Source organism: Podarcis bocagei (genome assembly GCF_964188305.1).
Source record: "Podarcis bocagei genome assembly, chromosome: 3".
Lineage (NCBI taxonomy): Eukaryota > Metazoa > Chordata > Lepidosauria > Squamata > Lacertidae > Podarcis > Podarcis bocagei.
Window position 1 is genome coordinate 18,088,638 of NC_138127.1, and position 15,352 is coordinate 18,103,989.

Consider the following 15,352-nt stretch of genomic DNA (forward strand, 5'->3'; position numbering starts at 1 on the left):
GCTTAAGCATTTGCTGCTCTGTCTCCCTGCCTGTGGGAGATGCAGCTATGCATCTGAGAGAGTTTCGCAGAACAGTGCCCAGCATTTGGAATAGATCTGCATGTTGCTTGAAGCTGGGATGTGATTTGTCAAGCAAAATAATTTTGGCCAAGCGGCTGACAAAGAGGCTTGCCAAATATATTGCTTCGTTAGGAGCAATATCAATGCAGCAGATTGCTAATACCATTGTATTCGAAGCTGCTTTGCATTTATCTTCCATTGAATAAATCAAACGCTTGAGATGTCGTGTTTTCAGTCTGGTGCTGAGCCTCGGGACTTCATCATTTTATTAACTGCAAAGCAATATTCAGCAGGCTGTTTATTATGATGTCAAGAAAGCAATGTGCTTATTTGGAACTCTAAAACGGATTCCTCGCTATTTTTGAAATGCCTTGCTTTCATTTACAGATCATGAGCATTAAGTAACAACTTGAACTTCATAGTACTGTTGGACAGGAAGGGGTTTGGGAAAACCTAGTCCCATAGCCCTGTCTAACCATTGACATGCAATGCAGCATGGAAGCCTAGAAACTGATAGTAGGCATAGCATTCAGTATCCTGAGAATCTCAGCTTTCTTTTCCTTCGACATCAAGTTTCTAGTCCTTATGGTTATGAAAATGGACTATGACAGTATAAGGGCAAATTGTCCCCTGGGAAAGCTTTCGTGCTCCTCTTTTTCAATATGAGTGATGAATTGTTGTGCCACCCACAATGACTCTTGTGATGTGTTGGGGAAAATGGGAGTGATCAGCAACAGGACACAAGCAAATACAAATAAATATTTTCTTATTGGTTATGTATCTGGCTTTCCTAAGTATTGGCTTCCATAAAGCATCGATGAAGACCTGATGTTTCCTATAGAACAATGCAATACAGAGAAAGTATAGAGTGCTAAAAGAGAGTTCAAAATATTTAATTTATATGTTTTACATGTACAAATCAAGTAACTTGTATCTCGTGAATGTTCATGAGATTTGTTGCTCCATAAACATGGGCTCAAATAAAAGAATTTGCATTTTCCTCTTAGGCATTTCTGGAGAGCAGTAATTTAGTTGCCAGTGGGAGGGCAAAAATTAGACTTCTTAAATCCAAAGCTTTTGCCTCCTGTTCTTCTGATACATACATGAAAAGGAATTTTTATTACCCTTACATGGGTTGTATGAGACCGCTGACCGTCATTGCTTTAATTTTTTTAAGTATTGATAGAATACAAAATGTTCTATTAATATTTTCCAGAGTGAAATATAGCCCTGGTAGGAGAATGGCAGAAAAAGCATTGAAAGTAATTTTTCTTTCCCTTCCTTCCTTCCTTCCTTCCTTCCTTCCTTCCTTCCTTCCTTCCTTCCTTCTTTCCTTCCTTCCTTCCTTCTCTTTCTCCTACTCCTTCTCTGTCTCTTTCTTTCTCTCTCTCTCTCTCTCTCTCTCTCTCTCTCTCTCTCTCTCTCTCTCTCTCTTTCCCTTTCTCTTTCCCTTTCCCTTTCTCTTTCTCCACCTTTTAAAAATTCCAATACATATGCAAACTTTCCCTTCCTCTCTCTTACCTTGTTGGTAGTAGGTAGGTACAACAGGTGGTCTGGGGTGGGTCTGTGAAACTGCAGTTAAAAATCGTCCAGCATCTAGCACAGTGTATTACAATTGCTACAACAGGCAGAAAAACCATTAAGAAATCTTCCAAGACCCCCATCAATTTTCAAGGTGTCCAGGGGTGGGGGTTCAGAACCACGGCACTAAGTGAAATGTATTCCACTAGTGGAGCTTGAGAAAAAGCTTATCTATCTGGGACAGTGAAACAGATGACTTACCTGTCATGCCACAGTTCACTTTTAGTAGGCTATATCCAGTTTCCTAGGTACCACAGCCTGCCTGAGTCTTCTTCTGATCTTCCACTGAGGCCCTGCCCCGGTGCCTTCCATTTTTGGGCTGTGATGCTACAAAGGACAGAGCTTTTCAGGGGTGGCACCTGATTTTGGAATCCCCTGGTAAAGAGGTTCCACTGGTGCCTACTTTGCAAGCCTTTAGATTCCAGGTTAAGGCATTTTTATTTACCTGGATGTGTATGCGTGTGTAAATAAGATAATTAATAAATAAATAATGCATCAGCATGCCTTGTGAGTTGGGTTTTATACACAATCTTAAAAAGAAAAAGAAAAAAGAAGTTTTGACTCTCCAGTTGCTGCAGCAACTGCTGAGGGATGATGGGAGTTGTAGTCCAGCAATGTCTCCTGTGCCAAAGGCTATCATTTATACTGGTTGTGCCACAAATGCATCAGGGTGGACGAGTGCAGCAGTTTCCCTTTCATACTTAACCGTTCTTGGCTTCGGCAAGAAGAAATACTCATTGAGAAGTAACAATTGTATCTTTATACTTTATAACATGTAAGGGTGGCAAGTTAATATCTAAGAATGTATGCAGTTTTCCAAGACGTGCACACAATTCACACACCCAAACGTATCTCTCTACTTCTCTTTCCTGGAAACTAGACAAAGCCTGGTGTCATTCGTCCAACAATGGTGAAAGCAAAAATAATAACGTTAAAGGAAGAGGAACCTGCCCAACCAAACCCATTCAGAAAGTACCTAGAAGAAACCAGTGGCCTCCAAACTGAACAGGTAAAACTTCTTTCTTTTCCTAATTCAGCTGAGATTTTCTTACTGGAACAGTGTAGCTGAATTTGTCTTAAGTATGCAGGTGGATATTTTAAACAATGGAAATAACAAACCATCCCTGAACCAAACCCTCTTCCCACTTACCCCCAATATCTAATAAGAACTGCCCCCCTCCTTTGCTGATGTCATTGTGCTGTGTGCCTCCCCACTTTTGTGTCATGGGTTGGTAAGAATGGGGAGACTTGGGCCCCAAACCCCACTTAGCCACCAGGCTCCAGGGTAACTCTGGGAGAATATTTGCTAGCTCTTAGATGAACCCACCTCACAGGGTTGCTGTGAGGATAGCATGGGAAGGTATCCATTTATGCCACCCTCGGATGAAGCAAATCAGACATTCACCAGCTACTCCTTGTCCCGCTACATTAACTATTTTTTCTTCCTTATCCAAACAACTTGTGAACAATTGTGTCCAATCCAACAGGAGCATGAGGCAACATAGTAGGTTCTCCCTTGCTGATATGAGCCCATCTTTCATATTATAATAAACTGCAGTCCTTTACTGTATCTACTGCAGTAACCGTATTAACATCCACAAAACCATACAGAAATAACAAGTGAATTCTTAATCGTACAAAGTCAAGCTAACTGGGCATCCCCTCTAGGCCTCTTGGGTTGTCCTTTAACCAGTCTCTTTGTCTGCTTCTCTTTCTTCCAGGATTCATCTCTTTCCCATCCTTATTTATATACTAAACTGAGCTCTCCTACTAAGTCCCCATTGCACCCACAGGGACTCTCTCATGCTGACTTGCTAACTCCTGGTCCATTCAGTCATTTGGGTTCCATCTTTGGCGACATCCATGACAGTTCTTATAGTCCTTACCGTCGCAATACTTTGTATAACAAGGTGAGAAATGTCGCTTCCCCGTGTTTCTGTTGTGTTAATGAAGGACAAAGGCTTTTGAGGCAGCAGTTCTAAAGACAAAGTAATTCTATATACGAATGCATTAATATACTGCCCTTTGGCCAAATGGTTTCATAAGAACATAAAAGTAGCCCGACTGGACCAGACCAAAGGCCTGGGGTCAGACACAGACAGCCTTTATTGGCTCCCAAACCCTGCCCACTAGCCTGGCCAGATTGGCCAGGATTCAGATAAACAGATGGCGGAAAAGCCCAGTACTCCCTAGCGGCTGGCCTAGGAGTTCTCCAATGACTGACCGCCTAAATCAGGCACTGCTCCCAGGGGGTAGGTATTTGGAGCTGCCTATGCTGTGACCAGGTAAGCAGCCGTTTATGAACCTGTTGCCTGTGTGAACCAGGTGCCCATCAGCAGGGCCAATAGCCCTCTCCTGATGCTGTTCCCCAGAAACTGGTATTCAGAACCATACCTGGATGCTTCACAACAAATCAGGGCAGTTTCAAAAACATAGCACTTTTAAGCACATAAGAACGCGGGTGGCGCTGTGGTCTAAACCACTGAGCCTTGGACTTGCCGATCAAAAGGTCAGCAGTTTGAATCCCTGCAACGGGGTGAGCTTCCGTTGCTCGGTCTCAGCTCCTGCCAACCTAGCAGTTCGAAAGCACACCAAAAAGTACAAGTAGATTAATAGGTACCACTCCAGTGGGAAGGTAAACGGCATTTCTGTGTGCTGCTCTGGTTCGCTAGAAGCAGCTTAGTCATGCTGGCCACATAACCTGAAAAAACTGTCTGCGGAGCTGCTCCCTCGGTCTGTAAAGTGAGATGAGCGCCGCAACCCCGGAGTCGTTTGCAACTGGACTTAACTGCCAGGGGTACCTTTACCTTTAAGGACACTTACTTGGCAGGTACTTGACATCAATAGGTTATATGTGGCCTCTAATAAGCATCTTCAAATATTGTGAAATAATGCAAATGAAAAAGCATTAAAACAAGCGTCCCTGTGTTGTGAATTTCACTGCCTTCCTCAAGGCAGCCTCATTGGCTGACAGGGATGTGGGAAATGCCCTATCATGTGGGGAGCATTGCTAAATATTATGGGGTGGGAGGAGAAGTTACCACGAGGATGCTATTTCCAGAAGCATCTTTGTGGAGTATATAATATGATCAGATTCAATACTAAGTCAAATTCTGGACCACATAGACCAGAATTAAAAATTATGTGAGTGTCCCAGAAAAGCTTGGTTGCTCTTATGTTGTCGTTTTTAAATTCACGTGCTATGATTCCATTCTTCGGGTGGTATTCACTCAAGTTTTACTCAGAGTAGGCTTACTAGATCTAACTTAGTCTTTTTCATTAATTTCTGTGTAATTTATGTGTAAAACATAATTGAATACCACCCCATTCCTTTTCAGAAACTGTAGATATCCTAGCACGGCAGAGCTAAATTTCATTGGTCTTGATCTAAATTTCACTTGATCTCTGATTAGCTTTAGAGATTTTTTTTTCCAATAGAAAGTGCAGTCTTTCCAGCATCATTAAAAATATATCCTAGGCGTTTTCTCAAACTATCTCACATGAGTTGAATTTTAAATTAACCTTCTGCTGTGTCTACAATGAAATCTGAATTAACTAGGTAAGTTGTACTGTGATCATTCTACCACTAGAGAGCAAGATTCACTGAGCAAAATGACCTTCAGCGTTCATGAAGCATTAACACACCTGCTTAAGCTGAATGGATTCAGGTATTTTTCATTGGCTTTTGAAAAAGCAATTCTTCATTTAGAAAGAATATATATATATATATATATATATATATATATATATATATATATATATATATATATATCCCTGGTGAGTGCCATTGTAAATTAACCTGGTGAGAAAGAGTCTTTTTATGCCTTGTATCAGGGCCATCTTAAGCATATCCGGCGCCATGGTGCAAAGATCCCTCTGGTGCCCCCCACCTTTCCCAGAGTTGTTGACCTTTTCCCAAGCCTCTGCGGGGATCGCTCTCCTCCCACAGAGGCTTGGGAAGGAAGCTGCACGCCTACCAGCCATATGGTTGCTGGGGCAAAGCTGATGGGTGTGCAATGAAAGGGGAGGCCAGCAGCAAAGCCGCGCAGCTCCCCCACTCGCTGGGGTGCCCGAGAGGCCGGCAGTAGCACCTCGACTTACGTAACCCTCGGGTAATGTAAACTTCGGGTTGTGAAAGCAGCAAACCCGGAAGTGTTTTGCCATGCATGCATGTGCAGAAGTGGCCTACCGTCTACCGCCGTGGGAGCATGAGCAGAAGCGGTCTAACGCTTCTCCTCCAGTTGTGAAAACCTCGGGATCCGGCCGGACCTCCGGAATGGAACCCGTTCCGAAGGTACCACTGTACTATAATGTAAAAAGAAGTGCTTCTCATCATCATGATTAAGGCTGTGACCTCCTGACCAGGTCGTACTGACTGACTGTTGATGGGCAGCTTCAAAGTCTCCCTTAAGATGGTTCTTTATTTTGAAAAGGACTTGAACAGGACAGGTTTCAAACAAAGGACTGCTTTCTGTAAGACAGGACACACAGCCTGAAAGAATGGGGGGGGCGGCGGTTTACCTTAGAAATAAATTGCATTTGTGTGTAAACTTTAAGTGCTTCTGTATGTTTTTGCATTCCTTTCACATCAGGACAAAACAGATCTGCATGTCTTAAACGCCTAGGGAGAACGAAAGTTTGAAAGAGATTTTAGCCTCACTAAAAGCACAGAAAATATGTGGGAAACAGAAGATGTTGGAAACAGTCTTGTTGCTATGGCATTTGCCAGTTGCCAACTGGTAGAATTTGATGTCAAGGGCACACAGTTCCTATTGGGAATGGAAAAAACCTCCCACAGCTAAAAAGACAGTCGTTCAAAAAGCCCCACGCTTCTGCTGTGAGTGATAGCAGGTGATCTACCATACCATTAAAAATATGGAAAGTAAACATGACTCATTCTCTCATGCAAGAGGAATAAAGGTTTAATTAATCTATTTTGTGATCTTCTGGCGCTGCAGCTTAAGTGTCAAGTGTTCTGACATGGAATTGCTGGTCTAGAGAGAACAGTGTCAGAAAGCCTTTTAAGATGCCCGAAGAGTAGAAGGAACACTTGGGTTTATTGGGGCAGGTGTGGGAGGTCAGAGAGAGAGAGGAGCCACTGGTGACATACCTACACTCATATTACTCTCAGCATGGTCCTTAGCTGCATACAGATGGTATGTGTATAGGTTCTACTCTAACTCCAACAATTTGGAGTTAGAGCTGACAGTGGGTGTTCCCTGACTCTTCCCCCCATTTTTTGGTGGGATTCAGTGACATGTTGGCAAATTCAGGTAGAGAAATTAAAGTTGATTTGGCATTCTTGCAAGCACCCCCTCCTTCCCTCCCCTCCAAAATCAGACCTTTGTGAAAAGGAAAAGGCGCTGGAAAATATGGGTCAATGTTTCCTTGATGGAACATCATCTAACCTCCCTGGAAGCAAATGAGGATAAGTGCTCAATAAATCGGTTGTTTGCATATGAATAAAAACTAAACATTTCAAGCTGGCATTTTCTGGATATGGGGTTTTATTCTTTTGGGGGAATTGCAACTAAACATCTAAATTAGCATCCTATTTCTAGCAGGGGACAAAACAGCTGGTTATGGAAAGCCCCAAAAGTGAAAGCTCTAAACATGAGGATTCCATGTAGGCAAGAAGACCCTCAGCTACAGACCAGCCTTTCCCATCCTTGGTTCCTCCAGATGTTGCTGAGCTCTCATCATCCTTGATCATTGACCATGTTGGTTGATGGTAGTTGATACCCAACAACATCCAGAGACATCCTAAGTCTAGGCAAGGCTGTTATAGACAGAGGAGTTGATCTGATTCCCTTTTAAATTAATCTAAGCTAGTGGTGATCACTATACAGCTAGCACTCTCTGGGGCTATGTGGGTAGCAGCAAACGTAAGGCTCAGTGGCTGAGGTCACCAGAGACTGAAAACTGGTTTAGCACCCATCCTCCAACAGTCTCCACAAGTGAATATTTTCCTTTATTTAATCCTGTGGAAAGGGTGAAGCACAGCTTTTAAGGCTATTGTTACAGTGGGGGGGGGGGGGGCTCACCTTCATCACCACCCCAGACAACATTTGGAAGATTGTCCACCACTGATGGAAATCTTGTGAAGTATCGGGGTGTGTCTGAGTGCCTGTACACAGTGCACATTTGAGATGCACTGCAGACACACACTTTCAAAATCTTCAAAGTACACAGACCCGCACATGCATGCTGTCTGTCTTAATGATGGGCATTCTGCTAACAATGCAGTGAGAGGAGTTTTTCAGACATCAAACTGTCATGCAGGGTTCATGGGCATTTATCTGAACATTTATCTTCAGTGTATTGGCATCCCATTTGCAATATGCCAGGTGTTTCGCCCTCATGAAATGCCATTAAGTGCCATTTCAGTGTCTGCTTTGTAACGCTCTTGACATTTCCTCTCTTTGCAGCCCACTCATCCGATAGTGCCCATTCCAGAAAATGAAGCACTCAGCTCCAAAGAGGTAATGGTAAAGCATTCTGCATTTCTAAATGCATGCAGGGTTATGACTGCTCACTCAGATTTGTTCTTGTTGATGCAATGTAAGAATGAAAATTAGGAGAGGGTGTAGATGGGAAAAGGTTGTTTTGTATGACAGGTTCACATGCATGGGTTAAATCCTTTAATCTGTTTATTTATTTTACTTTTTTATAAAGGCATTCAAATACTTCCTATGACAATCGAGCTCAAGGAAGTGTACATATTTAAAAATATAAATGAACACAACAGGGAAACCGCAATGCTATAAGCAAAATGCAGCTGATAACCCGAATGACACAATTAATTAACTTCTGACAATAAAACACCAGGAAATGCTTTAGTGCACAGGTATGTTTTTAACGGGGGACGCGGGTGGTGCTGTGGGTTAAACCACAGAGCCTAGGATTTGCCGATCAGAAGATTTCAAATCCCTGTGACGGGGTGAGCTCCCATTGCTCGGTCCCTGCTCCTGCCAACCTAGCAGTTCGAAAGCAAGTCAAAGTGCAAGTAGATAAATAGGTGCTGCTCTGGCGGGAAGGTAAATGGCATTTTCGTGCGCTGCTCTGGTTCGCCAGAAGCGGCTTAGTCATGCTGGCCACATGACCCGGAAGCTGTACGCTGGCTCCCTCAGCCAATAAAGCGAGATGAGCGCCGCAAACCCAGAGTGGATCTAATGGTCGGGGTCCCTTTACCTTTACCTATGTTTTTAACAAGTGCTGTGTTTAACAAGTGTTGGCACTTGTTGGAGCTGCAAGGGAGGCAATTCTATATAGAAAGGGGGCCACCACAGAGAAGGCCCTCCCCCTGGTTTCCTCCAACCAAGATAGTGACACAGCCAAGAGTGCAATGCTTGGACAGGACAGTAGGGGCAGAGGCACTCCTCCAGGTATCCTGGTCACAAGTTGTTTTATAGGTTAAAGTCAAAACCTTGACTTTCACCCATTAGCTTATTGGAAGCCAGTGGAGTAGCTTCAGGAACTGTGTAATATGTGTGAAAGAGAGCACTAAATGGTACACAAATTACACACTTGTGCCTACAAATGAAAATAATGGTGATCACGGCATGGCGATAGGTAGGATAGAATTTATCATATGGAAGGGGAAGGGGAAATCCTGCCTGTACCTTTTTTGTGGCTGAACAAGGAGACCGAAGCCAACACTCTTGTTACTGAGTGGATGGCTGGCCTGATGTAGACACAGGATTCTAATGTTATTCTCATGCCATGGCTGTCAGGAACCTCACCTACCAAACTTCTTCCTCAGCTATGGCTGGTGTGGGGGCAGGAGGGGGAAGCTTGTTCTAGAGCAGTGTTTCCCAACCTTTTTTGGGCAAAGGCACACTTGTTTCATGAAAAAAATCTCGAGGCACACCACCATTACAGCCCCGTGACGTCAGCGCGCAGCATCACGCCGGGAGGGACATGAATTGCTAGCAAATTACATAATCACCTCCTTGAGGGCTGGCTCATCTTCTCCGAAGGCAGAACCCCATTAATTAACAGCACAGACTCACACCATAGCCAAGACGAGGGGGGAAAACCTCAGTCATGCACAGTCATGCACATGTGGGGGCTAAATGAGGACGAAGACCGGGCAGAGAGCAGTGTTCAAATCACCCCACCTGGCCAGGAAAATCCCTGGGTGCTCCCTTGGGCCACTCACCTGACCCACCTCGCAGGGCTGTTGTTGCGAGGATAACACGGGGAGAACCACGGGCGCCCCCGGGAGCTCCTTGGAGGAGAAAGTGGGTGATGAATGCAATGCACGAAATATATGAGAGGCGACCAGGTTTTGCAGGTGAGGGGCCCCCGCCAGCCTCCGCTTCCAACACCCGGCGCAACGACGCTGAAGTTTCCCCCCGGGCTCGGCTCGGGGAGCAGCGCTGCTCCCCTTCGCCCTCCCGGCTCTCTCTGCCCCCCACTGGGGACCCCCCTCACCTGCCAAGTCCGGAGCGCCGGTGGAAGTTGCATGCATGCATGCAGGGCGCCGCGTTGCCATTGCATTGCACTGCACTCCATGCAATGCCTGCACACATGCATTGCCTTGCACGCCCGCCAAGGGGTCTCCCCGCGGTCCGATGCGTCCCCTCCGGCGCGGATGCAGCATTGCAAAAATAAAAAACCCCCGACGCAGCCCTACCTGGGGGGCAGCCTCCGCCGCCGCTCCGCCTCCGCGGGGATCCCCGGGCTCCATCCTGCCGCCCGATCTCCGCGGGGGCGCAGGCAGGCTGCGCAGGGTCTGCGCGGAAGAGCCCCTGCCCGCCCGGCCGCCGCCGCTGCGCTCATTCCATGGCCGGGAGAAGAGCGCTTCAAACAAAACGCCCGGCCCGCCAGGCCACGCTGGGAAACGTAGTTCGCGCACCCCGCCCGGGCGCGGAGCCCAAAGGCGAGGGGACTACGGATCCCGGCAGTCCCCGCGCCGGGGACGGAGGGGGAGAGGCTGGGTGCAGGGATGGAGGGACGGGTGGGCGAGCGAGTGAGTGAGTGGCAGCCGCCAAGCCTTGGCCGAGAGCCAGGAAGGGCCTCCCCGGAGGAGGAGGAGGAGGGAGGCGCAGAGCGGGAGGGAGGGAGGGAACCCCAGGGGTCATCTAGTGACAGCGCCCCAATCGAAAATTTGACTTTAAAAAAAAAATCTTTCGAATTTTTTAATTTTTCCCGCGGCACACCAGGCAACATCTCGCGGCACACTAGTGTGCCGCGGAACAGTGGTTGGGAAACACTGTTCTAGAGTGAAGCCTTTATTCTGTTTCCCCAAGTTTAAGACTTCTAAAACTTCTAAAAGCTATGTTGTTTTTTTGAAGAGGAAAAAGAGAGAGGCAAGCATACCTGTGTTGTGTTCAGAATAGCAATATTCTTTCTAACTGGAAACTTTTACAGCTTTGTTCTGCTAGAGCACAAAACAAGCTGGATTTGCTGCCCTACCAGGAAAACAAAGATCTAAGCAGAGGAAATGTTCCAGACAATGACAGTCCTCACAGCAGAGCTCACTGTCTACCCAGAGGAGACTCTGAGAATGTTTTTGCGAAAACCACCTAAGGTAGATTTGTTTATTATCCTGCCTTCCCCCAATGAGCTCAAGGTGGCATGCATTGTACTCACAGTGGTCTGTGAGGTAGATGAGGCTGAGTATGACTTACCCCAAGGTCACCTAGTGTGCTTTGTGGCTAAGTGGGGATTTGAACCCTGATCTCCAGGAAACAGACCAGTGTTTCCCAAACCTGGGTCTCCAGCTGCGTTTGGACTACAATTCCCATCATCCCTGACCACTGGTCCTGCTAGCTAGGGATGATGGGAGCTGTAGTCCAAAAACAGCTAGAGGCCCAAGTTTGGGAAACACTGTTCTAGACCAACACTTTATCCTAACCTTTCTCAACCTTGGTCTCCAGATGTTCTTGAACAACAACTCCCACCATCATTGACCACTGGTCATGCTGGCTAGGAATGATGGGAGTTGTAGTCCAACAACATCTAGGGACCCAAGGTTGAGAAAGCCTTCTCTGACCACTGCAATACACTGCTATTTCCTGTTCATGACCCACCTTTTCGATATGTAAAGCATGCAAGGCATATGGCAGGAGGTCCAGCAGCAGGGTCTAGCCATCTTGCCCTCTGCACTCAGAACAGAAACATTGATGACCCTCCAAATGGGTTGCAGAAGTTGCCTAATAAAGACCTCTTAGGTTCTCATCAATGAATTAGTGCATCAGTCTTTAGCCTCCAGGATCTCTGAAATAATTATAGGCTGTCTGTGTAAAATAATACCCTTTATTAACAAAAAGGGACATCATCACAGCTGGATGTTTCATGCGATGTTAACAACTCAGCACTGTAGACATGCTCTGCTAAAGCCCAATAATGGATCAAAATTATTTATTCATATGAGCATGTTTGCACTCTGGTCAACACACCCCTGTCGTACCTTGGTTTTTGAACAGCTTAGTTCTTGAACGTTTTGGCTCCCGAACACCAAACTGTTCCAGTTTGCGAACTATTTTGGAAGCCAAACATCCAACAGGGCTTCAGTGGCTTCCGATTGGCTGCAGGAGCTTCCTGCAGCCAATCAGAAGCCGTGCTTTAGTTTCTGAACTTTTTGGAAGTTGAACGGACTTCTGGAATGGATTCCTTTCAACTTCCAAGGCATGACTGTATATAAAGTTAATATATAATAATAATAATAATACAATTAGTAATAATAATACAATAATACAATTAAGCTTGGATATAAGGGTTCAGGTGGTCCCTAAGGTATGCTGGACCTGAGCTGTATTAATTTACAAAGCCCTGAACAAGGACTTTGAAAAGGAGCATAAGATGCTTTCAAGTGCATCATTTTAGGATGAAGACAGGTGTAAGGCTACAATACTGCGCATTCTTACTTCAGACTAAGCCCAGTTTTAATTCCATTGGACTTACATCTGAGAAAATACATACACAGAAGATTATGCTGCCTAAATGATGGAATTTATTTGAACATACATTTGAAGCATTCCAAGACGTAATTTTTTAGGGTAGTGAATATATATTCAGATCACTTTCCACTACACTTAAAATGTTAATGTGCCTTCAATTTCAGGTTCTTATAGTGAATTTAACATCCTTTTCACAAATATCCAATAGCCTGAGTACATGACTATCTGTATGTTAGTAGCTTAGTAAAATCTTACTTGGTAATCCAGTTCTAATTGTTTATAATTTGGAACATCAATTGATGGAGATTATTAGATACAATTTCAGTCTGTGGCATTTCTCTCTCTCTCTCTCTCTTTTCAGACATGATTTCGGATTAGAAGTTAATTGTAGGGAATGCTACTTACCAGTCTGCTGCGATGCTGATATGAGATCTATGCTGAAGTGAGCTGAAGTGTTGCAGCTTAAAAATGGCCTCTCTCTGTATTCGTTGTAAAATATCAGTAGCATACCACAAGTAATCAGGAACTCAACAGTGAATATACAGTGAAATGACTGTTGAAAAATTCTGTATAACTTCCTGAAGTGTTTTTAACGCATGTTGCCTAGAAAATCAGCTTCGGCTGATCAGAAAACGATTTACATTTTGAAATGAAATAAAGTTGAGTTGTATATTGTATAAAGCAATTTTCGTGTGTGACTCATTTATGCCTGCTGAATAGTGGTCAGAAGGATTTGTTAGTTGTGTTAGTTGTCAGGGAACTGCCATCGGAAGGAATGGAGGTGGAAGGGCTCACACAGGTTGGGAGAGACTCAGCAGCTGAAGAGGGAACCAGTAGGGGGAGAGGAGCTGAGCTGAGGGAAAGTGAGCAGGAGGGATGGCTCCGAGACACTTCCAGCGAGGGCAGTGGGGAGGTTTCAGGACCCACTCCTCGCCGGAAACTGTCACGCAGAGAGGCCAGAAGACGTGTTTCCGTTAAGGAGCTTTTATGTTGGAAGCGATTCCGAAAGCAACCACTGTCGGAATCTGCCAGCGACTGAGGGAGCCATGTTTAAGGGGCTCCGTTACAGACAGAGGTTTGCAAACTTTATCAAACTCTGAGGGACTTGGATTTTACGCACAAGCAGCTCATCGTCCCATCACAGCATTCCGACAGTCTCTGTGAGCAGTTTGTGCAGGAGAAGGCATCATGAGCAACCCAGCCGGAACCGGAGAAGCAGGAGCTGGAGCGGGTCCAAGCCTGGAGGAAAGGTACCGGGCGTTGGAGGTCCAGCTAGCGCTGCAGACGGCGAGGCTCAAGGAGAGGAGGGCTCAAGATGCAGAGAAGGGGAAAACCACCCCGCTCACCAGAAAGTTGCCAGGATTGGTGCAGAGGTTTGGGGGGGAGCCCAAGGACTATCATGCCTTTAGGACAGAGATGCAATATGCCCTTAATCTGCAGTTTGATGACTTTCCCGACGAGGAATCGCGGGTGGCTTTTGTGATTGGGCATCTCGAAAAGGGGGCGAAAGACTGGGTGAGGCCCCTGATGGCAACAAACAATGACATCCTGAAGGACACGAGGAAGTTTTTTCGTGCCATGGATTTGATGTTTTCCAGCGATATTGAGCAGGGAGTGGTACGCAGACAGTTAATGGCGTGCAAACAGGGGAGCCGATCTGTTCATGAGTACTGGACTGAGTTTACCATGTTGATCCATAAATTGGGGTGGGATCTATCGGCGGAACCCATTCAAATGCTCTTTGAAGAAGGGCTTGCTTCGGCGGTAAAGGATGAACTTTCCCGGGCGCCCAGGGCGGAGTCTATGGACCAGCTGACCAAATCAGCGCTGACCATAGGAGTGCGCCAAGAGGCGAGAGCCTTGGAGAGGCGGGAAGGGAAGGGGGAACGTTGGAGGGAGCTTCGCATTCCAGAGATTCCAGAGCCACCGTTCCCGCCGGGAGAGCCGATGGAAATTGGAACAGCGCGCGTGCACGCAGTTTCAAAGCCCAGTGAAGAGCTGAAGGAGGGGAAGGGCGCCAAGAAATGTTATCTCTGCCAACAGCCAGGTCATTTTGCCAGAGTCTGCCCCCAAAGAAAGGAATGGCAAGGAATGGCGGGAGCTGTTGGGGAGAGGGAGGAAAAGGTACCGGAGCAAGTAAAAGCCAACGCCTGGCTGCCACCGTCGGGGCACAGCAGCCAGGCCAAAGAGCAGTGAAAGTGCCCACGCCGGAACCTCCTAAACCCGCCCTAGTGATAGAGGTGTTACTAGAGCTGCCTAACGGACACCCACTAAAGATAAAGGCGCTATTGGACTCAGGCAGCTCCTGCAATTTCATGAGTAAGGAGTTTGCTGCTGAGCACCAGATACAGACTATCCCTTTAAGTAACCCTTTGCAGGTGACCACGATCGATGGAAGGGAGCTGCTGGGAGGAGAAGTCAGCCAGCAGACCGTCCCAATGATAATGAGGGTAGCAAGACACACTGAGCTAATAGCGTTTAATGTGGCTACCTTGGGAGGAGCTCCCATTATTTTGGGGATGAGCTGGCTAGCGTTACATGATCCGCTAGTGGGCTGGCATCAGAGAGTGGTCTCCTTTGGGTCAGCACATTGTCTAGAACACTGCAAAGAGTGGGAGGCTCAAGGAGGGGCCAGAGCCACTCTAGCAGGGACGGAAGTAACAGAGAAGGGGAAGGTTCCCCAACAATACGCCGACCTGAGCAACGTCTTCAGCGAGAGGGAGGCAGACAAACTACCCCCTCATAGACCCTTTGACTGTCAAATCAATTTACTCCCTGGGGCACAGCTCCCTGTAGGCAAGCTG

The 15,352-nt window shown here is 46.2% G+C and overlaps 1 protein-coding gene across 7 annotated transcripts in view; it reads left to right on the plus strand.

Annotated features, from left to right (window-relative positions):
- Positions 1 to 13,233, plus strand: part of MLIP (muscular LMNA interacting protein) — a 53,493-nt gene extending 40,260 nt beyond the window's left edge. For 6 of the 7 annotated variants that reach the window (XM_081187065.1, XM_081187066.1, XM_081187071.1 and 3 more), the window contains 5 exons: positions 2,522 to 2,650; positions 3,363 to 3,551; positions 8,070 to 8,123; positions 11,017 to 11,176; positions 12,910 to 13,233. In XM_081187065.1, coding sequence (XP_081043191.1) covers positions 2,522 to 2,650; positions 3,363 to 3,551; positions 8,070 to 8,123; positions 11,017 to 11,175 — 531 coding nt within the window. In that variant the 3' untranslated portion in view covers position 11,176; positions 12,910 to 13,233. The remainder of the gene's footprint in view (positions 1 to 2,521; positions 2,651 to 3,362; positions 3,552 to 8,069; positions 8,124 to 11,016; positions 11,177 to 12,909) is intronic. The other variant, XM_081187070.1, reaches the window with a different exon arrangement.
- The last annotated feature ends 2,119 nt before the right edge of the window (positions 13,234 to 15,352 follow it).